The sequence below is a fragment of the Musa acuminata genome, chromosome BXJ1-8 (genome assembly GCF_036884655.1).
Source record: "Musa acuminata AAA Group cultivar baxijiao chromosome BXJ1-8, Cavendish_Baxijiao_AAA, whole genome shotgun sequence".
NCBI lineage: Eukaryota > Viridiplantae > Streptophyta > Magnoliopsida > Zingiberales > Musaceae > Musa > Musa acuminata.
Genome location: NC_088334.1, coordinates 12,554,766 through 12,579,688, shown reverse-complemented (window position 1 = coordinate 12,579,688; position 24,923 = coordinate 12,554,766). Strand labels below are relative to the sequence as shown.

The window sequence follows — 24,923 nt, the reverse complement described above, 5'->3', positions numbered from 1 at the left end:
CGGAACTGTCTCCCGACCCGAACCGCCGACCCGACCTCCCGACTCGAGCCACCGACCCAAACCACGGTGCTAGGCCGCCGGGAGACCCCGAGGAGCTGCGCCCGAGATCCCCGACATCCGGACCCCAGAACCAAGCCGCGTTGGCCCCGAGGCCACGGCTAAAAAAGTTACTTACCGTAACAACAGTGTGCAAATGCAGAAAAGCGGATCGGCCGGATAAAACAACATAACCCAAGGAAGCGTAAGGATCTGATACCACAAACAATCAATGATCAGCACCAGATGTAGTCACGACAACAGCGCATGGAAATGAGAGATAAATGCACAACCAAAAGGGGCAAATATCGGAAGAAAGAGAGAGAACTATAATACAAATACCCGGAGATAGGAAAGCTTGATGCTTCCGTAGACAGTCCCGAAGGTAAAAGCCGAGGCGCGAGCCACCTATCAAAATCCGAACAAGCGATAAGAGGAATCGAAAATCCATCGATAGATATAGAGAGAGAAGGGAGGACGTACGAAGGCGAGGGTGCTGACGCCGGAGTAAGGGCCTGGAATCGCCATAACGACCTCAGAGAGACACGGCAGAGAGAGCCGGGGTGCCAAAGAGGGAGACTGAGGGAGAGGAAGAGATCGAGATCGGCCGAAAGCCCTAAATGAATAGCTCGCTCGGTGCGAGGCGGTTCTTTTTCTGTTGTGGCTCAACCAGACCATGTTCTGTTGCGCTTCTTGCATTAAAAGTCGCGACACCATTCGTCTACTCCATACCTGAAGTTACATATTTACCCCTGTTCTTCGAATTATTTGTGAGGACATTTTTGACCTTGTCTTTTAGAAATCCTTGGTTAATTAGAAGGATTTAGATCTTTATAATGAAATTTTCTTAGGTCTTAATACTAATTATCTCATTTCTTCCGCTCTATAGATTTCATTAAGTAATAATTAAAGTGAGGCATGTGAAGAATTCGATCATAACATATCGTTTATTTCAATGGCTTTTATAACGGAACTATCATTAAATATATTGTTGTAATAGGGATTCGGTCAATGAATCCATTATAACGCTTGATATATGTACATGAAAAGCGACTGTAACGGTCCGCTATCTCGTTATCTTTTACAACGGTCCTTGGTGGTCGGCTCGCCTCGTAAAGAAAGGGCAACGGTCATCTCTCTCTCTCTCTCTCTCTCAATTCAAAATCTGTGTTTGCTCTGCGAATCGATGGGCGACCTGAAGAACTCGTCGTCGCCTGGTTCTGATCGACGCCAATGGCAGCGAATCTTTGGAGCTCTAGTGGAGATGGTGCGGACGCAGCAGTCTCAGATTGAAACCCTCGCCAACGATCGCAAGTTCCTCGAGCGGTACATCCAAATCCAGCACGATCGGTGGGCGTCCAAAGCGGGATTTCTTGAAGCCCATATCTCCCAGGTACGGCGGATTCCGTTTCCTAATCTTGGAATCTGGCGAGCCACCTCCTTGTCTTCTTGGACGGTGTTTGAAAATCCTTTTAGGGTTTCTTTGAAGTTGGCTTATTTTCCTTCTTTGATGGGTAGATGAAGGAGGAGGAAAAGAAGGGCCGGAGAGTGCAGGCGACGAAGCTCGATCTGATGCTCGGGATGAAGCAGAGAGAGGCTCTGCGCTACAAGAAGCAGTTTGGTCAGATTTCCTTCTTCCGGAAATCTTTATTGCTCATAAATTGATTTATCGGATTTACTTCTTCCGGAAATTTTTCCTGCCTCCCTCATTTGGGTTCTTGGCTTGGTTCACCTTGTGTCTTTTTAATCGTGGTGAACTTCTGTTGGCTACTTTCGGTTGTCGGTGCCGAGTGTGAACTCCCTAATGATGACGATGCCATTATGTTTCTTTGTGGATAGATCATTCGATGGCTTAATTTTTGTTTGAAAGAGGGAAAAGTAATGAAGAAAAACACTAACTCTCTGGTTTCTTGAAGTGTACCATAAATTTCATTGAAGTGTGTTTCTTGAAGTGTGCCATAATGAAGAAAAATTATGAAAACTTTTGTATAGTGGTAAATTCTGATATATCGCATGATCCATATAACAGATCAAGCTGAGAATGATTTGGAGGACTTTCATGCTTATGTGGAGGCTTTAATTGCAGAAATTGCAGAGCTCAAGGTGCTCCCTGTTTCCTCTCTTCATGTATGTTATATAAAATCATCTTCGCCTCGTTTAGGATGGTCCTTTGTCGTAACAACCCATGGACCTATTTATAGGAAAAACTGAAAAATCGTGAAGCTGGTGGAGTAAAGAGCGGTGCTGGATATTCGAAGTCAGCAGAAAATTCTGAGGGGCAGAAGAACTCTGCAGTTGACTTAGAAGGAGAGATTCGGAAGCTGAAGCACTCTTACAAAAATCTTAGCTTGAAAAAGGAGGCTGAGATCTCTGCCCTGTTAGCAGAAAAGAATTTTGTATGGAACCAGTTGAATAAAATGGAGAGTGACTACATCGTTCTCCTCAAGACCAAGCAAATAGAAATTACGAAAGCTGCTGAGGACATGCAGAAGCTCCACTCCAACCTGGAAAATTTGCAGTCATCCATCATTGAAAAAGGTGAAATTATCACCAGATTGGAAGCTGAACGGACAAGGCTTGAGTTGGCTTTGAGAAGGTACACCGATGAAGCAGAAAAAGCTAGTAATGGAAAAGAGAAGCTCCATCTTATTGTGGAAAATTTGCAGTTATTGATCAAGGAGAAGGATGAGACAATTGAAGCTTTAAAAAGTAATCTAGCTATGGTTGAGCAGAATGTCACTGGGTACTGTAACAGGACGTCCAGATTTTTCATAGAGAAGGGTTCACAAAGGAAACCAAGAGCTGCTGTAACTACACCACAAGGGACTCGATCAAAAAGGGGTTCAGGGAAAAGCAGCTCACTATGTTCAGAAGTTAACAAAATGAAAAAACAGCGAAGTGCTTACGAAGCCTCTCCTGGATCACATGCCTCCATCTCCACTAAAGTGAGTTTATTGAAAAGTCTTAGTTATTTCAAGATTGTAGTATCTTCCATGTTTGTATTTTCATGTCATTAGTTCATTGTTATCTCATCTTTTTTCTTATGTATGTCTATATATGCTGTTTTTGTAACTTTGTTCTGTAATGTCGTAATTTGCAGGTCATCTTCTTTACATGGTTTTTTATTCCTCTAGGAACTAAGATATCTACTTCCAAATTCCAATTGTATAATACGGAATTGCTTGATTGGTACTAAATATATAGGTGTAGCATTCTTAGTTAATAAATTCTGCCTATAATTTCATATGCCTTTGTAGGTGACTTGTTCCTAATGCTTCATCTCGGCATTTCATCACTTTCACTCTATCTTGGTGCTACTCATTGCATTAGCCTCTGGTGTAAAATCAACATACTAGTCTTTTCAACTGCTAGAGTTTGATGAACCTTTTTCTTTTTCTTTTCTTTGAAATTTTTTTTCTCAAACTTCATAAGTCATGACAAAGTTGACAAAGACCAGTTTGAATAATGAATAGCTAGTTTGTAAATGTTCTGAACTTTGATTAAAATATCTGGCAATCATTGGTTGTTAATATTCACTGTTTATAAGACATGATAATTGTTAATTTTGAGTTTGTATAGGCTTTACCATTTTTTATTACAATCAATTTTTGGCTACAAGTTCATTGATAGAGAAAACAAATCACTTGATGAAAGGTGTTGGGTTTTTGTGGACTGTTGAAGGTTCAACACTTGGGATTTTTGTCACCTTCTAAGAAAGGAACACTTTGATTGATGAATGGTCAAGTATTAATCTTCTTACGGTGCACTAGATGGCCAAAAAAGTGATACCATGTCTGGCTGGTACTTCGTCTTATCAGTGTCATGATACTTTGGATCTGGTAAAGGCACTAGGTGATACTGGGAAGAATTTAAAGTGGACATGATGCCATATTAACTGCCAATGTTCCTTTACAGTACTATCATTAATGGCTAACCAGATGGTGCACCTGTGAGTTGGAAATTCCATGCAGTGCTTTGCATCTTAAGCCATTCTGTCTTTCTTCAAAATGAGAATTTTGCTTCCTATTCTGTTTGCATATATTAGTGGCCTCCACCTAGCTTACAGTCTTCAAGTCTTACATACTCTGTTCAAACTGAAGTACGATTTTGTTAGATGTATCATTTTCTTGTTTGAGTGCCTAGAACTATGTGAAGTTTGTCTGGGAGATCTCAAAACTAATAATAGAGATCTTTTTGTTCTGTCATATTATAAAACTATTTAGTGTGCATGTTCAGATCTCAAAACATTCAGTTTTATACATGTTCAGACTTTAGAAGTGACCACTAGTCTGAAGCTATTTGGGCTCTTATTAGTGGCCTCCATCTAGCTTGAAGTCCTCAAGTCTTACTACGATAACTCTGTTAAGAGTATCAAACTGAAGTATGGTTTTGTTGGATGGACCATTTTCATGTTAGAGTGCCTAGAATTATGTCGAGTTTGTTTGGGAGAGCTCCGAACCAAGAATAGAGATCTTTTTGTTCTGTTGTGCTATTAAACTATTTATTGTCTGTGTAGCAGTATTCAGCTCTTCCTACATGTTAAAACTATAGAAGCGCCCACTAGTCTGATGCTATTTGGGTTGTACTTGTTTTGATGCTATTGTCTGTGTAGCAGTATTCAGCTTTTCCTACTTGTTGAAACTACAGCTTTTCCTAAAATTGCCTTTCAATCATTATTACTGGGTTCATGTGCTAATTCATGTTCATTTCATTCCACTGTTATGTCTTAGAGAGAACCTATATTTACCATTTATATTTTTCTTTCTGTGTAAGCATTCAGCTAACAAAAGGTTCATAATGTAAATTAAGTCGCAAGTATTCTTATCTAACCACATATTCCTCTCTTTAGTACGACACTCTGTATTGGTTCCAGTCATATTTTTCTTGCATGCAGTTCAATTTTTTTTTTAAACCTTCATGATTTAATTTCTTTCAATAAATTGCTTTATCTTTGGATGCATTATGCTCTCATCTAATTGTCTAACCCGACGATATCTTAATTATCATCAGCGGCTTCAAAGGTGTTCCAGAGAGAAATGGAAAAAGAGTATGTCAGCAGGAAGCCCAAGACTGTTTTCTTCCAGTTTCAAGGTTCCAAAACTGAAGAGCACATCTCCTAGAATCTCATAAGTTGACAATTCTAGTTATGTAAATTTCTTGTAAGTTTATTTGTATTGTGGCAAGTTAACTTTATATCCAAGTGTCATGTTTGTTTTAGTATTTAAATATACAGTTCCTTCTGTCCTTTTTGTAAAACAATGTCTAATTGTTTGAAACATTTCCGTAATTACTTTAGCATCAACGGGCTGCTACAAGCAAAAATGGTTGCCAAACAAGTTAAAGAGGGTTTTTACAAATTCTGTCGGGCATGTAATAGTAAACACAAGTTAAAACATTGGCTGATTAGATTAAACCAGTGAGGCATAGTAATTGCCAAGTTCATTTTGACCATCAGAGCTAGTATCAATTCTAATGTAGGAGATATGTTGCTTTCTGATGACTTCAGCTTAATAAAGGTTTGTTCATACATATCAGCAGGTTTGGTGTTATATGATTAATGGGTTTTTGAATAATTAATTATGTTTTGACCTTTAGATGTAGAAAATGTGGTCTTATCATAATTATGAAATGTAATTGACATTTCATAAAGTGGCACTGGAGGCCTTCCCATCAACTTGGAACAAGAATTTGAGTCTAGATTAGGTCAGCTTTGCATGATATTACTGCGTTGGCATTTGTGACCTTGTCTTACTGCTGGTCACTGTTCTTGTGATGATCAAGTTATATAGTAGAACTGTGGAAGTTAATCTCCATTCTTTTTTGTCTATAGGAAATTGAGGAATTTTACTTCATTAATCTTTCAAGAAATTTGTTCTGCTGCAGTAATGTTATACAGGGACACGCTGCTGACAGGGGTAGCATTGAGAATTGACGACAGAACATGTCATTGATGTGTCATCTTTTTTTTTATTTCTTGATGATACATACAAATGAATAAAGAAATTTATGCAAATCAATAAAAAGAATGTTAACGAAAAAATAATAAATAAAATAAAATTTATACCAGAGAGCAAGGTGGAATGAGAAGAAAGAGTTTAACAAGAGATTTTAGGATTTCTAAACCTGTGGGTTGAATTAATATTTCTAAATTAAAATTGATTCGACCTACTGATTAATAGAACTTTCAAACTAAAATCATTTATAGTATTCAAAGTAGAATTATTTATGAATCGGTTTAGATCAAATTAGTTTAGTTCAAGTTTGATTTGGGTTTTGTTTTTCGATTCAATTTAAACATCCTTGCCACCACTTGAGGATTGCACGCAATCCATATCCTTCTTACACCTCGATTGATACCCCTTTTCTCTTCTATGAGTTTTTGTCTAAAAGGATTTGAAATGATTAGGTAATTCCAATTTATTATGGACTTAGTCGATTTTGTCTAAGTCATACAACACCATTGCATGTTCATCCAAAAAAGGTTAATCTCCTCGAAATCTTTATGGTCTCTTAAGAACATATAAAAGAGAAGACGGATTAGAGAAAACGTTTTAATTCTAGATCCACAAGCAATCATTTCAGTAAATACTTGATAAACACTGTAAACTATAAATATAGACTTTACAAGTTCTGAACGGTCACGCGACAAAAGATCTAAGGTGGTCCATCATGACCATAAGTATCCACATCATACTGTTACGAAACAAGACAATGAACTAGCCTTAGACACTACCCAAAAGTTTATCCAGCCATGTGCTATTCAGGTAGCTCCTGACTATTGTGTTGGTTGACACTTCGCACCACTTTGTGAAGCTAGAAAACCTCAAAATGGTTGTTTTGATAGTTTATTTCTGAGCAATTTTGCCTCTATGTGATGACCGCACGTAACTTGCTTTTATAAGTCTGAAACAATCACAAAAATCAATTAAAATGAAGCTATTAAACCTACTGTAAACCTTCTATATGATGTGCAAAGTATGAACAAAATCAAAAGATACAAACATATACGAGCTTTATATCAAATGCCCTATTTACTATTGAATCTCGGATTTTGATGATGAAATCAATTGGTGAATTAATAATATAATTCATGTGTTGAGAGAAGTGATGCAAGACTAACTACAATTGTGAGAAAAGCAAAACGATTAAAGAAGAATTGAAGTTGGCCGAAGTTAATCCGGATGAATCGGGAGATACACCGAAGGATTGGATGATGTAGTGAAAGCTCGCCAAAAGTTCACTGAAAGCTCGTCGGAAGATCATCAGGAGTTTGCCGGAAGTTCACCGGCGAGAGTTCGGTTGAACGATTGATATGCCGAATAACTTAGATTACTTGTATCATAATTATTTTAGTCTTAATTATCATATTTAGGACTTTAATTTGAGTTAGTTTTGGGAGAAATCCTACTAACTCAATTAGAGGCCAATTGGACCTTTAATAGTGCTAAATTGAGCTAGTTGTGTTTGGATCAATACGACACTAAGAGGGGGGGGGGGGGAGGGGGTGAATTAGTGCTTACGTAAATATTACGTCGATTTGAAAACTTGTTCAATATAGAAAAACTATTTTCATAAAGCCCGTATTGGAAAGTGTTTAAGCTTGACTTAGAGTAAATGTAAAGTGAAGTAAGTAGCTAAGTAAGCAATAAAAGTAAGCAGCAAAGAAAAAGAGCACACCAGATTTATAGTGGTTCGATCATCGTGACCTACATCCACTCTCAATTCCTCCTCCGTTGAGGTCACCGACATCCACTATCGATCTTCCTTCAATGGGAGAAGACCAATTACCCTCTTATAACACTTTTTCCTTTTCACATGTTTAGGAGATAACATTTACATGTCACTCTTTTACAAGTAGTCTCTCACACACCTCCCTTAGGACTAACTTTAAGCATTGGAGGAGGGAACTCAAAGTTTTTGTAGAATTTACTCAGTTTTTTCCTCAAGAATTTTTGCTCCTTTCTTAATGCCCAAGTGGGATATTTATAGGCCCTAAATTGTTTCAAAAATGGAGCCAAAAAATTAAATTTTCGGGTCTTCTGGGTGCAAGCGGTGGTCGGTACCCCAAGTGCAGCCTGACACTAGGCGGTACCATCGCCTAACACATTGTTACTGGGTGGTACCACTGCTTGAAAGCCTTGGAGATTAGGTATTTTGAGTTTTCCAACTCACAAGCAGTTCCACCACTTGTTCTAGAGGTGCCACCAATTGACCCAACTTTTTGGTCACTAAATGGGCCTACCAATGAGCCCAAATCAGTCTTAATTATAGCGCAATTGGCTGCAAATTGAGTTAGCATAATTACACCGAAAGCTAACTCAATTAACCTCATAAACTACTTCGATCATAAATAAATGATTACAAAGCATGAATCCTTTATTTGACATGTCATTGGTTTATCCGGCGCTTCGTCCGATCCTTCGACGTATTGCCCAATTGACATGTTGACTCCCGTAACTTTCGATCTCCTTGGTGCAATGTATGATCCTTCGGCCCGATGCTCGAATTAATGGCATGAAGCTTTCTGCTGACACGTCGACCAATCCTCCGGCCCGACGTCCAATTTTCTAACATGTTCACTCCAGCTCAACGTCTAATTCCTCCTACTTTAATAAATTTATCTTTCCTTGATCGAAGCTAGTCCTGAGTCACTCAAAACACAAATTAGATTATAAACTCATCAATTGATTTCATCATCAAAATTTGAGATTCAACAAACTCCCCATTTTTTATGATGAGAACCAATTCATGACGGAGTTTAAACTAAACTTCCCCTATCAATATGTCATATTGATAGAAATTTTGAATTTAGAAAATCATGACTATTTAATCATTACATGCATCATGAATATTGAAATAGCTAATTAATCACATCATTGCATGCATATTAAAATAATGAGTATTGCATATATCATTTCAAATCATAATGTATATTTTCAAAATCATCATTACATGCATGATTCCAAATCATCATCATATCTTCTCCCCCTTTGTCATCAACAAAAAGGATAAGTGCATCTTGCAAGTTTTTGTGATATGCATGCTAGAAAATTTACCCAGTTTTTCATCACTTTAGAATATGCAATTATTTGCTTCTTGAGATAGGCAAGATAGCACTTTTGCTTCTCCTAATATTACAAGCTAGCAATTCTAACAAGTTTTACGTCATGCAAGCTAGCAAATTTTACATCATTTTAGAACATGCAAGCTAACAGGCAAGTGTTACTTCTCTTTGAAGTATGAAGGCTAGCAAGTTTTTGAGAATGTCAAGTTAAGCAAAATTTTTGCTTCTCTTGAGATAGCAACTTTTTGCTTCTCTTTATGTACAAGCTTGCAACTTTTGCTTTTCTTTGTTTTGCGCAAGTTAGTAATTTTTGCTTTATTTACAATTAGCAAGATTTTCTCCCCCTTTGTTATTGTCAAAATAGAAGGGAAGAATACAATAGTACCGTTTATCTCTTTTTACATCAATGATTCAATCATATCATGAGATATACAAATCATAAATACATGAGAATTGTACATAATAAAATTTGAGTCATAAACATTAAAAAGTCTAGAGATATATCATTGGTTTATTTGGATAATTTTTTCCTTGGTAAATACCAAGAAGAATAGTAGGAGAACAATTAATGAAAAATCTTGATTCATATAACATAAATTTCAATTCATAAGTATTAAGTGAAAGAATCAAAATTTGTTTAGACAAGTCTCTTCTTTAGTGAAAGGAAAAATCTTGATTTATAGAAAACTTTCAAGTTGTAATCAAAAGAATAATCATTATTCATTTGGTTGAATATTTTCTTAAAATAGTGAATCATACGAGAATCAAGAAAAATGTTTCATATAAAATATATCTCAAGTCGTAAATATTGATAAATGATTTGATTGGATATATAATCTCATTATTAAAGCGAATCATACGAAAGGAAATCCGAAGTCATCATCAAAATCATTTTTCGAAAAATTCAATCAAAGCAATGTAGATAGATTCCTATAAGATTAAAAATAACTCAAGTTCTTTCGGTTCCAAATTTTGTGATTGATTACATGCTCTAGTCTTTCATACAAAGGCCATGTATCATCATTTTTAATCGAAAAGCAATATAGAAATCATAAAGATACACATTATTGCTTATTAAAACATACATAAAATTAATTTTATTATGTGTACAAGCATTAGATTTAAATCTAATATTTTGTTCCTTTATCATAAAACATGTAATTTTTATGATCATTTTTTTAATAATTTATACATAATTTTTCTAAACTAATTTAAAAATAACTCATTAAATGCATCAAGTGATTTTAAAATAAGGAGTTTTAGTTGAGTCACTTACCTCGTTATCAAAAGCCATCAAAGCATGGCTCGCAACCTCGTCTTCGGATGCACTCGTTTTGTCCTATGCCGCCTTGAATACTTTTTTTTTCTTTTGTAGCTTTTTTTATTTATTTATGGACATTCGTTTTTGAAGTGCCTCGGTCCATTGTATTCTTTTCAAGTTCATTTTTATTCTTTGATTCTTGTTTTATGAACTTTTTAAATTTTTTTGTTAGGAGTTCAAAGTCATCATCATCATCACTTGAGTTATCACTCAAGTAGTATTCTATTGTTTAAAGTATCAAATCCTTCATGTTCTTTGGAAGGTTGTTCTCAAGTTCTTCATGTGCATTACATGCCATTTCATAGGTCATCAAAGACCCGATAAGTTCTTCGAGCGAAAAGTTGTCCAAGTCCTTAGTTTTTTGAATTATAGTTACTTTAGGATCCCAACTCTTTAGAAGGAATCTTAATATCTTGTTAACAAGTTCAAAATTAGAAAAACTTTTACCAAGTGCTTTTAGACCATTGACGACATTTGTAAACCAGGTGTACATGTCTCCAATGGTCTTACTTTGTTTCATATAAAACAACTTAAAATCATGCATCAAAAGATTTATCTTAGAATCTCTAACTCTACTAGTGCCTTCATGTGTGATTTCAAAAATATGCCAAATATCATGCGTAATTTCGTAAATAGAAATTCGATTAAATTTATTTTCATCTAGAGCATAAAACAAAGCGTTCATCGCTTTAGCATTCAAAGAAAAAGTTTTTTTCTCCAAATCATTCCATTCGTTCATTGGATTAGAAGACTTTTCAAAACCACATTCAATAATATTCCATAAATCAAAGTTCAAAGAAAGCAAGAAAACTCTCATATGAGTTTTCCAATAAGTATAGTCCGTCCCATTGAACATAGGAGGACGAATGATAGAAAGACCCTCTTGAAATCCGATAAAAACTATTTCTTTTGTGTGTTAAACCAAATAAGAAAAACGTAGCTCTGATATCAACTTTTAGGATCAATACGACACTAAGAGGGGGGGTGAATTAGTGCTTACATAAAAATTATGTCGATTTGAAAACTCGTTCAATGTAGAAAAATCGTTTTGATAAATCTCATATCGGAAAATATTTAAGCTTGACTTAGAGTAAATGTAAAGTGAAGTAAGTAGCTAAGTAAGCAATAAAAGTAAATAATAAAGGAAAAGAGTACACTAGATTTATAATGGTTCGGTCATCGTGACCTACATCCACTCCCGATTCCTCCTCCGTTGAGACCATTGGCATCCACTATCGGTCTTCCTTCAATAGACGAAGACCAACTACCCTCTTACAACACTTTCTCCTTTTCACAGGTTTAGGAGATAACATTTGTTGAATCTCAGATTTTGATGATGAAACCAATCAATATGTGTTTATATTTTAATCTACGTTTTGAGTAACGCAGGATGCTTCGATCAAGGTGAGATAATTAAAGCAGAAAAATCATGTTGGGCCGGAGGAACATGTCAGAAGATTGGATGTCGGGCCGGTGGATCGGTCGACGTATCGACAGAAGGTTTCAGGCCGTGGATTTGGGCATTGGGCCAAGAAGAGCAGAGATTGTGCCAAGGATATCGGAGTTGTGGAGTCAACTGGCTGATTGGGCAATAAGCCATAAGAGAGGACGATGCGCTGAAGAATCGGACGAAGCATCGAGGGACCAATGACATGCCGAATAACTTGATTAGATGCTTAGGATTAATTGTCTAGATCGAAGTATGTTTTACATATATAGGATTAACTACGATAGCTTAAAGACATAAAGCAAGTTTACCGGAGTCATGTTCGATAGGTGTTCGAGAGTCCGCCGAAAGTTCGAAGAATCGTCGGAAGTGCTACCAGAACCAACCGAGAAAGAATCGGGGACTTGCCGAAGTTTCCGGAAGTCCACCGAAAAGATCGTCGGAGGTTCGTGAAGATCAACAAAAAGATTCAGATACTTGCCAAAGACTCGTTGAACTTGCCATAAGACCGGGAGCATTCTAGGAGTCCATCGGAAGAAATCCGAGGGTGTATCGGAAATTCGCCGGAAAGCTCACCGGAAGGAAACTCGAAGTTGCTGGTTAAAAAATTGTTTAGGGCTATGTCTTAATTTCATAATTTGCATATAATTTGGGTTAGTATTAAGGGTTAATCATATAACCCAGTTAAGGGCTAATTAGGCCCGAGTTTGGACTGGTTTGGGCCAAGTTTGGAGCCCAACCAGTAAGCTGGAACAATCTAAGTGGTGGCACCGCTGGACTAGGCAGTGACACCGCCCAGAACCCGGGAGGTCCAGCGGTGGCACCGTCAGTACACTATCAGTGTCAGACACTGACAAGCGGTGGCATCGCCAACACCGAGAAACCCAAAAGCAATTCAAATTTGGAGCCCAAATTTGAATCCTCTTGAGGCTTATAAAAACCCCTCAATTCTCAACAGAGAACACACCTTTTTGAGAAGTTAGAAATTGAGAAAAAGCTTTAGCAAAGTCTTGTTTTCAAGAGCTTAAGTGTTCACCTCCCTCTTTCTCTTTGAAAAATATGTACGAGTGTGAACCACTTGTAAAAAGGTTGTAAGAGGAGTATTTGGTCCTTCCCCTTCAAAGTGATTTGCTAGTGGAAGTTGGGAGCCTCATCGAAGAAGGCTTTGCAAGTGGATGTAAGTCATTTGACCGAACCACTTTACATTATGGTGTTCCTTGAATGTGTGAGTATTTAATTTTCTGAACCACTTATCTTCTTAGCAGCAAACTGTTCAGTTTTCTTCTCCCTACTCTTGACTTCCTTTACTCGAGCTATTTTAGCTAAGTCATCCTTCATCGAATCGAAATCTCTACACATTTACGAAATCGATTTCAAACTTACGAGTTTTAATCCGCTGCACTAATTCACCCTCCTCCCCTCTTAGTGCCGCTCCGGTCCTAACAATTGGTATTAGAGCAAGGCTCACTCTCATATTTGGTTTAATACCCAAGAGAGATGGCTTACTCTGGCATGCAAGAGGGTCACTCAATTACACGTCTGTCTATGTTTAATGGGTCGGATTACACATATTGAAAGACTCATATGAGGATCTTCCTTATTTCCATGGATTTTAAGCTTTGGAATATTGTCGAAAATGGATTTCAAAAATCTTCTCTTCCGATGAGCGAATGGGATGAATCAGAGAAGAAGGTTTTTGCTTTAAATGCAAAGGCTATGAATGCCTTGTTTTATACACTTGACAAAAATGAATTTAATCACGTTTCGATTTGTGATTCAGTTTTTTATATTGGGAGAACTCTTGATGTCACTCATGAAGCCACTAGCCAAGTGAAAGAGTCCAAAATTAACATTCTTGTCCATTCTTATGAACTTTTCCGAATGAAACCAAGTGAGTCCATTGGAGACATATATACCCGTTTCATGATGTCATCAATGGACTCAAAGCTCTTAGTAAAGGTTTTTCTAACTTTGAACTAGTAACTAAAATTTTAAAATCCCTTCCAAAGAGTTGGGATCCAAAAGTTATGACCATTCAAGAGGCCAAGGACCTTAAAATATTTCCTCTCGAAGAATTTATTGGGTCTCTAATGACCTATGAAATGACGTGCCATGCTCATGAAGAGCTTGAGAACCACCTTCCAAAGAACAAGAAGGATTTGGGGCATAGAACACATGAAGACCACTTGAGCATAAGCTCAAGTGATGGTGAACTTGAACTTACAAAGAAATTTAAAAAGTTAATGAAACAAAAATTAAAGAACAAAAAGAGGAGAAAACAAATTGGGAAGAATCGAGCTCCTCCGAAGACGAGGAGAAAATCAACAAAGGTGAGATGACAAACTACACCTTAACGGCTTTCGATGATAAAGTAATAAAAATGCCCTTAATTTATTTCAAAATTACATAATACTTTTCATGAGTTATTTTTAATTTAGTTTAGGATTAATTTTCTTGAAAATTACATGTTTAATAATTTAATAATAAAAATAAAAAATTAGGAATCATGCTTATCATTCTAGTAATTTTGAAAATAATCATGAAAATTGTATGTTTATGATAAACAAAATGATTTTGTTTAAAAATGCCTTATGAAATATGATATCATGCTAATAAATTTATTTTTTGAAACTATGCATGATGATGATGAGTTTTGGGTAATTTATAGTTTATTGATTTTGATGATTTCCATGATGATCTTTTACGATTTATGGATTATTGATTTTTACCGTGATGAAAGTTGCTTTTAAAAATGATGCATGACTTTTGTACGCAAACTAGATAGATTCACCTAAAAAGAAAAATGCATGACTATAATAAATAACAAAATGATTTTGTTTGAAAATGTCTTATGCCCAATAAAACTATCATAGATGAATATGCTTTATGTTTAATAATTTTTTTGGCTTATATGCCTTATCATGATAAATATTTTGAAAAGTTTGTATCATATGATTATTATACATGATGATTTATTGGTCTTGAAGTTATTCGATTTTGATTAAATGAAATCATATTTGACTTGAAGTAATGAGTTGAAATATTTTTTTTTAATTATGTGTTGTATTTTTTTTTTATCTTGATGATTTTTTATCTTTCCGTTTTAAACGATGATGCATGGATTTGAAAGAAAAGGACATGCATGTATGGAATCAATCAATAAGTTGAAACAAAAGGAGGAAAGAATTTTTTATTGAAATTTTTTTTTCTCTATCTTATTGATTTCTACCTAAGAGACCAATAAAACTTTTTATGCTATTTTGAATCTCTTGAAAGAAATGTTGAGATTTTGATGATTTGGATGATTTGAATTTGAATGAGTTTTATCCAAAATCAAGATATTTACAAATTAAGATTTATTATGAATCAATATTTTTCATTAATCAATCTCCTAAGATTTTCTTTTGATTATTTATGAGTAGGTTTTTTAAAAAGAAATCATGCCTTTTGGTATTCACATGTTCTAATCTTTCATTATATGATTTTTATGTAATTCATTGTATTCATTAAATGTTTATCTCCATCACCCAATTATTTTCTTCTTGATATTTCTTATGTGGTGATATAAAATTATGCATGAAATACTCTTGATATTATTTTGATGCATACAAATGAAAAGTTATGATCATGCATGATAGGATGCAATTTGACAGAGTAATACCATAATGATTTGAAATATTTATGATTTGGAATGATGCATATGCTTTTTATTGGGATGATGTATGTGATGTATTGCATATGATGTGTATCATGAATGCTTTAAATGATAAATGTTTGGTACCAATAATCATGAAGTGATAAATACTTAAAAATATTGATTTAATGTTCGGTATCATGAATACTTTATTATCATACATGAAAATAGTGATAAATATTTTGAAAATAAATGTTTGTATTATGTTAAATGATTTTATATTTTGTGCATGATGAGTTATAGTGATGATTGAAACAATGATTGAAATAATATGAATGATGATTTAGAATCATACATATAATGATGAGTCTATATGTTTTGAAAATATATATGATGATTTGGTATTATGTATGTAATACTTTAACGTATGATAATGATGCATGCAATGATGAAATATTCATGATAAAATAATTATTTTGACATTCAAGACTTGAATTTTTATTTATGCTATTTACCTTTGTCATAATTTAGAAATTAATGTAAAGGGTCTTCTCTTCTTTTTGATAATGACAAAGGGGGAGCAAAACATATTAGAAAGCAAATTTGCTAGCTCGCACAATTCAAGAAAAAAATAAAAATTATACTTATCAAAAGAGAAGATATTGCTATCTTGAATATCACCAAGGAGTGCTATCTTGCCTATCTCAAAAAGCAAAAAGTTAACTTGCACATCTAGCAAAACTTATATTTCAAGAAGCAAGAGTTGCTTTCTTGAACATCTCAAAATTGCTAGCTTGCGTGTCTTAAAATGTTGAAAAATTTTTGCTAGCTTATACATTGTAAACTTGCTATCATACTACCATGCATATCTATGATGATAACAAACTTACATAATGATAAAAATGGATATTATATTTTTCATGCAATGAGTTGAACTTGTATATCACAAACACTTGATTGTGGTACTTCTCCTTTTTGTTGATAACAAAGGGGGAGAAGTATGTTGATTATATGTCATGATTTTATCATGACATGTTACTTGGATTTTTGAATCCAAGAGTTTCTATCAATATGGTATATTGAGAGTGAGAGTTTGTTTAAACTCTGGGAGTTAAGGTTAACTCCCTCGTCGATTGGTTGTCATCATCAAAAAGGGGAAGATTGTTGAATCTCATATTTTGATGATGAAACCAATCAATATGTATTTATGTTTTAATATGCATTTTGAGTAGTGCAGGATGCTTCAATCAAGGTGAGACAATTAAAGTAGGAAAATCATGTTGGGCCAGAGGAATATGTCAGAAGATTGGACGTCGAGCCGATGGATCGGTTGACGTATCGACAGAAGGCTTCGAGCCGTGGATTCGGGCATCGAGCCAAGAAGAGTGAAGATTGTGCCAAGGATATCAGAGTCACAAAGTCAACTGGCCGATTGGGCAATAGGCCACAAGAAATGATGATGCGCCGAAGAATCGGACGAAGCATCGAGGGACCAATGATATGCCGGACAACTTGATTAGATGCTTAGGATTAATTGTCTAGATCGAAGTGTGTTTTACATGTGCAGGATTAACTACGATAGCTTGAAGACATAAAGCAAGTTTACTGGAGTCAAGTTCGATGGGTGTTCGAGAGTCCACTGAAAGTCCGAAGAATCGTCGGAAGTGCTACCGGAACCAACCGAGAAAGAATCGGGGACTTGCCAAAGTTTTCGGAAGTCCGCCGGAAAGATTATTGGAGGTTCATGGAGATCACCGAGAAGATTTGGATACTTGCCAAAGACTTGTTGAACTCGCCATAAGACCGGGAGCCTGTTGGGAGTCCGCCGGAAGAAATCCGAGGGTGTATCGGAAGTCCGCCGAAAGTTTACCGGAAAGCTCGCCGGAAGGAAACTCAAAGTTGCCGGTTAAAAAATTGCTTAGGGTTATGTCTTAATTTCATAGTTTGCATATAATTTAGGTTAGAATTAAGGGTTAATCCTATAACCCAGTTAGGGGCCAATTGGGCCCGAGTTTGGACTAGTTTGGACCAAGTTTGGAGCCCAACCAGTAAGTTGGAACAGTCCAGGCGGTGGCACCGCCCAGAACTCGAGAGGTCCGACGGTAGCACCGCCCAGAACCTGAGAGGTCCAACGGTGGCACCACCAATACACTGTCAGTGTCATACATTGATAGGCAGTGGCACCGCAAGCACCGGGAAACCCAAAAGCAATTCAAATTTGGAGCCCAAATTTGAATCCTCTTGGGGCCTATAAATACCCCTCAATTCTCAGCAGAGAACACACCTTTTTGAGAAGTTAGAAATTGAGAAAAAGCTTTAGTAAAGTCTTGTTTTCAATAGCTTAAGTGTTCACCTCCCTCTTTCTCTTTGAAAAATCTATAATAGTGTGAACCACTTGTAAAACGGTTGTAAGATGGGTATTTGTTCCTTCTCCTTCAAAGTGATTTGCTAGTGGAAGTTGGGAGTCTTATCGAAGAAGACTTTGCAAGTGGATGTAGGTCATTTGACCGAACCACTTTACATTGTGGTGTTCCTTAAATGTGTGAGTGTTTAATTTTCTGAACCACTTATCTTCTTAACAGCAAACTGTTTGGTTTTCTTCTCCCTACTCTTGACTTCCTTTACTCGAGCTATTTTAGCTAAGTCATCCTTCATTGAATCAAAATCTCTACACATTTACGAAATCGATTTTAAACTTACGAGTTTTAATCCACTGCACTAATTCACCCCCCCTCTTAGTGCCGCTCCGATCCTAACAACATTTACATGTCACTCTTTTATAAGTAGTCCCTCACACACCTCCCTTAGGGCTAACTCTAAGCACTGGGAGGAGGGAACTCAAAGTTTTGGCAGAGTTTACTCAATTTTTTCCTCAAGAATTCTTGCTCCTTTCTTACTGCCCAAGTGGAGTATTTATAGGCCCCAAATGGTTTTAAATATGGAGCCAAAAATTTAACTTTTCGGATCTTCCAAGTACAGGCGGTACCACCGCATGCACTAGGCGGTACCACTACCTACAGCCTGACACTAGGCGATACCACCACCTGACAGATTGTTACTGGATGGTACCACTGCTTGACAACCTTGGAGACCGAGTTTTTTTAGTTTTTCAACTCACAGGCGATTCCACCACTTACCCATTTTTTGGGTCACTAAATGGGCCTTCCAATGAGCCTAAATCGATCCTAATTAAGACCCAATTAGTCTCTAATTGAGTTAGCATTATTACACCAAAATTTACCTCAATTAGCCCCTAAACTACTTCGATCTTAGACAAATGATTACAAAGCATGAATCCTTTGTCCGGCATGTCATTGGTTCATCTAGCTTTTCGTCCGATCCTTGGACGCATCGTCCTCTCCTTCGGCGTATTGCCCAATTGGTATGTTGACTCTCATAACTTCCGATCTCCTTGGTGTAATGTTCGATCCTTTGGCTTGATGCTTGAATTCATAGCACGAAGCCTTCTGCCGACACGTCGATCGATCCTCCGGCCCGACATCCAATCTTCTAGCATGTTCACTCCGACCCAACGTCTGATTCTTCCTGCTTTAATCAATTTGCCTTTCCTTGATCGAACCTAGTCTTGCATTACTTAAAATATAGATTAGATCACAAACTCATCAATTGATTTCATCATGAAAATCCGAGATTCAATAGGTTGGATGGCTCATTCAATCACTTTGCGCCACGTCAAGTGGTGGCACCACCTAAATTGGGTGGTGGTACTGCTTGAGGCTCAACCTCCTAGGTGGTCTAAGCGATGGTACCATCGGTAGTTAATGTTGTCAAGCGGTGGTATCGCCCTATCAGGCGGTGGTACCACTAGAGCCTAGTCTCCAAGGCTTTGTCAAGCGATCGTACCGCCTAATGTTGATATGCAGGCGGTGGTACCATTAGTACCTCAGTAACATGGGATGAGACACTTTTTTTACTTCATTTTTGAAGTCATTGGGGCCTATAAATACCCCACTCTTTTCTGTATGAAATAACAACGAAAGTGTGAACATAATTCTTGAGATTTTGGGTTGTAAAATTGCTAAGTGTCCTCCTCCTCCCTTTTCTAGTTTTGTGATCATTCAAGAGAGGTGTAAGGCTTGTAAGAAGTTATCTCCTAACCTATAAAAAGAAGAAAGAGTTGTAAGAGGGTGGTTGGTCGTCGCATATTGAAGGAAGACCGTTAGTGGACGTCGATAGCCTCAACGGAGAAGGAATCGAAAGTGGATGTAAGTCACGACGACCGAACCACTATAAATCTGGTATGCTTTCTTTCTGTGTCATTTATTTCATGCTTTTCATTCTCATCACTCACTGAATTACTTGCTCATTGCCCTCAATCACTTACAAATATTTTCAAGTTTAAACGCTTTTTCGAATACAAGATTTAACGAATGAATCTTTGAATTAATGTTGTTTTTATCGATAGCACTAACTCCCTCCCAGTGCCAATTTGATCCTAACAGTTGGTATCAGGGTAAGATTATTCTTTATTTGGTTTAAAATCCAATAGAGATGGCTTTTGCTAGCAATTAAGATAGTCTTTCTATCACTCGTCCATATATGTTCAATGGGACAGACTACATATATTGAAAAACTAGAATAAAAATCTTCTTACTTTCTATATATTTTGATTTATGAAACATTGTTGAAAGTGACTTTGAAAAGTCTTCCAAACCAATGAACGAATGAAATGATTTAGAAAAAAATACTCTCTTTGAATGCTAAAGTGATAAATGCTTTATTTTGTGCTCTTGGTAAGAACGAATTTAATCATGTTTCAATATGTGAAACTGCACATGAGATTTGGCACACACTTGTAGTCACACACGAAGACACAAGTAGCGTTAAAGAGTCAAAAATTAATATTTTGGTTTATAGCTATGTGTTGTTTCGTATGAAACTAGGCAAGACTATTGGAGACATGTACACCCATTTTACGGATATCATCAATGGTCTAAAAGCACTCGATAAAAGTATTTCTAATTTTGAACTTGTTAACAAGATATTAATATTTCTTTCAAAAAGTTGGGATCCTAAAGTAACGATAATATAAGAAGAAAAATATCTTAATAATTTTCGGCTTGAAGAACATATCGGGTCCTTGATGACATTTGAAATGATGTGTATAGCATATGATGACATGTATAGTAAGAAGTCGGGGCACATAAAAAATGAATGTCCCAAAATGAAGAAGAAGCTACCAAAGAAAAAGAAGGTGCTCAAAGTAACTTAGGATGATTCGAGTGAATATGAAGACGATGAGCTAACCAACAAAGAAGAAGTTGCTAACTCCACTCTAATGGTTCTCAATGACGAGGTAAGTGACTCAATCGAATCTCATTTAGCTTATGATGATTTGCTTATCGCTTTCAATGATCTATATGATGAATGTAAGCTAGTTGGTAAAAAATATAAGTTATTTAAAAAGGAGTATGCTTCTCTTGTTAGTGAATTTGATAAGTTAAAAAATAAGCATGTTGATAGTATGTTAGCTTCTTACATTAAGTGTGATGATATAAATTCACTTAGAAAATAAAATATCTTACTATAAGAAATATAAAAAAAAATTAAAATAGGTAATAAATCTTTAAACATGATTTTTATCAATAAGGGTCATGTTCATAGAAAGGAAGGAATTGGCTTTGTGAGTAACACTCAATAAAAGCCAATAATCTTCGTTAAAGGACCTATATTACATGTCTCACCTAGAGAAACATATATTTTTTATGAAAAATATGATCATTTTACCTACAAATACAAATGTGCATTTAAAAGGTATAATCCACACAAATTAGTTTGGGTTCGCAAAGGAACCATAAATCACTGAATAATAGATAGATCTATTTATGAGGGATCAAAGGTTAAATGAGTACCTAAAAGAATACCCCCTTTCTTGTAGATATGTCTATAATCACAACCTAGGAATAAGAGATAGTACCTTGATAGTGGATGCTCAAGGCATATGACCGGATATTCAACACATTTCTCTAAGCTCACTAGCCAAGACGAAAGATTTGTCACCTTCGGAGACAACAACAAAGGAAAAATTATTAGCAAAGGAAATATATATAACAAATCAAACATTTTAATTGAAGATGTGTTATTAGTAGATAGTTTAAAACATAATCTATTAAGCATTAGTAAATTGTGTGATAAAAAATATATTATCAAATTTGAATCTAATGCTTGTATCATTGAAATACTAGACAAAAATAAATCTATAATTGTCATAGAAAATAATAATGTGTATACTATTGATATTGATGATTTTTACGATGAAACGTATTTTTAAGCTTTTGACAATGATGTATGGCTTTGGTATAGGAGATTAGGTCATGCTAACATGAAACTAATCTTTCAAATTTTAACTAGAAATCTTCTAAGAGGAATGTCTAGCATCAAGTTTGTCAAAGACAAAGTTTGTGATGCATGTTAATTAGAAAAATAAATAAAAAGTAATTTTAAATCAAAGAATCAAATCAACACCTCTAGACCACTACAATTGATCAATATAAATTTATTTGGACCAATTGACACAACAAGCCTAGGAGATAGTAAATATGCCTTTGTAATTATTAATGATTATAGTAGATACACTTGGACATACTTCATGGCATATAAAAGTGATTGCTTTAAATATTTTTTAATATTTTTTAAAATTAGTTCAAAATGAAAAGGGTTTTATGATTATCTCTATTCGAAGTGATCATGGTGGTGAATTTCAAAATTATGATTTTAAAAACTTTTGTGATTCAAATGAGTATAACCATAACTTCTCTACTCCAAGAAACCCTTAACAAAATGGAGTTGTTGAGAGAAAAAATAGGAGTTTACAAGAAATGACAAGAACCATGATTAATGAGCATAGCCTACCCAAGTATTTTTGGGTCGAAGCCATTAACATGATATGCTATGTCATGAATAGGGTTCTTGTAAGACCATTACTTTCTAAAACTCCCTATAAATTGTGGAACAACAAAAGACCCAATATTTTATATTTTAAAGTTTTCGATTGTAAATATTTTGTTTTAAATAAAAAAGATGCCTTAGAAAAATTTGAAATATTGGGTCTTACTATAAGAAATATTAGAAAATTTTAAAATATGTAGTAAATCTCTAAACATAATCCTTGTTAATAAGGATCATGTTCATAGAAAGAAAGAAATTGGCTTGTGAGTAACACTCAACAAAAGCCAACCATCTTCGTTAAAAGACCTACATTACATGTCTCACCTAGAGAAAAATATAATCTTTGTGAAAAATATGATTATTTTACCTACAAATGTCTATTTAAAAGGTATAGTGTACACAAATTAGTTTGGGTTCTCAAAGGAACTATAAATCACTCGATGATAGATAGATCTTTTTATGAGGGACTTAAGATTAAATGGGTACTTAAAAGAAAACCCTCTTTTTTGCAGATATGTCTACAATCACAAGCTAGGAGCAAGAGATGATATCTTGTGTTAGGAAATCTTTGGGGGCGACATCACATGCGTAGCGGAAGAATAGAAAATAAAATCCTCTATTCCCAAAGAGATGTTCATCGTCGTGCGAAGATTGATGCGTAAAATTCACGAAATAAAAAACTGTGTATAGTAAAGATTGTGTTACCTAGGGAGATCATCCCTGTGTCATTTCAGATCTCTAGGAGAGGGTGAAGGAGGTCAAGCGCCCTCCTCTCTAACGGTGATCAACACAGTATGTGTTAGTAAATCTTGGGGGCGACATCATATACGCAGCGGAAGAACAAGAAAACAAAATCCCCGATTCCCAAAGAGATGTTCGTCGTCGTGCGAAGATTGGTACGCAAAATCCGCGAAACTTAAAATTGCGTATAGAATAGATTAAGTTACCTAGGGAGATCGTATATCCCTGTTTCCTTACAGATCCTTAGGAGAGGGTGAAGGAGGTCAAGCATCCTCCTCTCTAGCGGTGATCCACACAGTAGGATTGCGACGACGCTCCTCGAAATTCCAGGCCTGCTCTGAGGTGGAGAGGGAGAGGAGAATAGGAAAGGCAAGCAAAGGCTCTAGCCTATGAGGCTCTGAATCCCTCCTATTTATAGAGGCCCCCTATCAAACCCTAATGGGTCCTCCCTTAGTGGGTATTGGATCTGTATCCAATAAGACAAGGGCTCCGTCGGATATCTCATATCCGAACCTCCACTCATCGCAATGCCTACCATATGTGTGTGACCCTCTAGGCCCAATATCGAGCTGGCCGTGAATCATACCTGTTAGAACTCCTTCTAACTCAGTGAATTATTATCTTTGTAATAATTCACTTGACTCATCAACTACAGACGTACTAGGCCACTACGCCGTAGTCCCCAGACGATACAGGGGAATCCAATCCATTGGACCTGTCTATCCTCAGTTATCGTGTACCTATAGTCCCTCATCCCTCTAATATCCCAGACACCGTATATCGAGCATGGTGCTGTCAGACCTATACGATTTATACTCGAGTCTCACTCTAATCGGATTCTCCCGGAGAACTCTTTCTCTCTCAACCCGAATGACCCTAGCTAGGGATTTGTCTGAGCAAGAACAAATGGGATATTCCTCTCATGACGCCGAGAGTGGATGATCCTCTATCGACACTCAATAGCCCTCGTAAGGTCGACTACCACTCCCAATGATCAACTGTACTAGATCTGGGACAGCCAAACCTATAAGTCTAGTATCAAAGAGTGGAGCACTCATACAGGACATCCTTGGTGTCTCAAGTCTAAGGACCAAATACACCACTAGGACTACGGAATCGCTGTCTGATAATAAGGCATCATCAACCATCCAGCATTCCGTAAGCAGATCAATTAGTGAACTCATTCTCCAATGAGCACCTGTACTGTATCCCTAGTGTCCCTACACGAACAGCTATGAGACCAGCTGCATCCATCATATGGACGGGTATACAGCACACTAGTCTGTCCGGTTATCACGATGTCCCTCTCGAGTAACCTATGACAGAGATTATTTAGGATATGTATTTAAAGGTGAATCGATCTTATTATCATGATCTCATCACGATCCGATTCTCATTGCACAAATCCAAGGACATCACAATATATATATATACATATATGCAATAGTTATAAAGTGATATACGCCAAAATATAATAAGCAAAAAGATTCTGTATCAAGTCACACGTGCCATCACTCACGTGATTGGCTTGCTGGGCACCTATGACTAGCAATCTCCCACTTGACCTAAAGCCAATCACCTATGTGTCTGATCACCATCAGACCCCTGTGACGCTCAAAGACAATCTGAGACAACGGCTTTGTCAGTGGATCTGCAATGTTATTTTCGGATGGAATTCTTTCTACTACAACATCTCCTCGGGTTACGATCTCTATGATAAGTTGAAACCTCCTCAGAACACTTCTGATGAGACCCGGGTTCCCTTATTTGA

At 36.3% G+C, this 24,923-nt stretch overlaps 1 protein-coding gene and 1 long non-coding RNA gene across 2 annotated transcripts; one reads left to right on the top strand and one right to left on the bottom strand.

Moving 5' to 3' along the window:
• Positions 1–377: 377 nt before the first annotated feature.
• LOC135587561 (uncharacterized) lies at positions 378–948 on the bottom strand. The gene is made up of 2 exons (XR_010475912.1): positions 520–948; positions 378–444 (listed from the first exon to the last, which is right to left on the bottom strand). It is a non-coding gene; the product is annotated as an uncharacterized LOC135587561 (long non-coding RNA).
• Positions 949–1,008: 60 nt separating this feature from the next.
• On the top strand, positions 1,009–5,323 carry LOC135587560 (uncharacterized). Its single transcript, XM_065079120.1, has 5 exons — positions 1,009–1,429; positions 1,555–1,657; positions 2,066–2,139; positions 2,238–2,981; positions 5,047–5,323. Exons 1-5 carry the CDS (start codon positions 1,073–1,075, stop codon positions 5,164–5,166), a joined length of 1,398 nt encoding a protein of 465 aa, XP_064935192.1. The 5' UTR covers positions 1,009–1,072; the 3' UTR covers positions 5,167–5,323.
• Positions 5,324–24,923: the final 19,600 nt, after the last annotated feature.

Coding starts and splice junctions, on each gene's coding strand:
- LOC135587560 (XM_065079120.1), top strand. CDS start 1,073: ATGTACATGAAAAGCGACTGTAACGGTCCGCTATCTCGTTATCTTTTA. Junction 1,658..2,065: donor GCGCTACAAGAAGCAGTTTG/GTCAGATTTCCT, acceptor TCCATATAACAG/ATCAAGCTGAGAATGATTTG. Junction 2,982..5,046: donor ATGCCTCCATCTCCACTAAA/GTGAGTTTATTG, acceptor AATTATCATCAG/CGGCTTCAAAGGTGTTCCAG.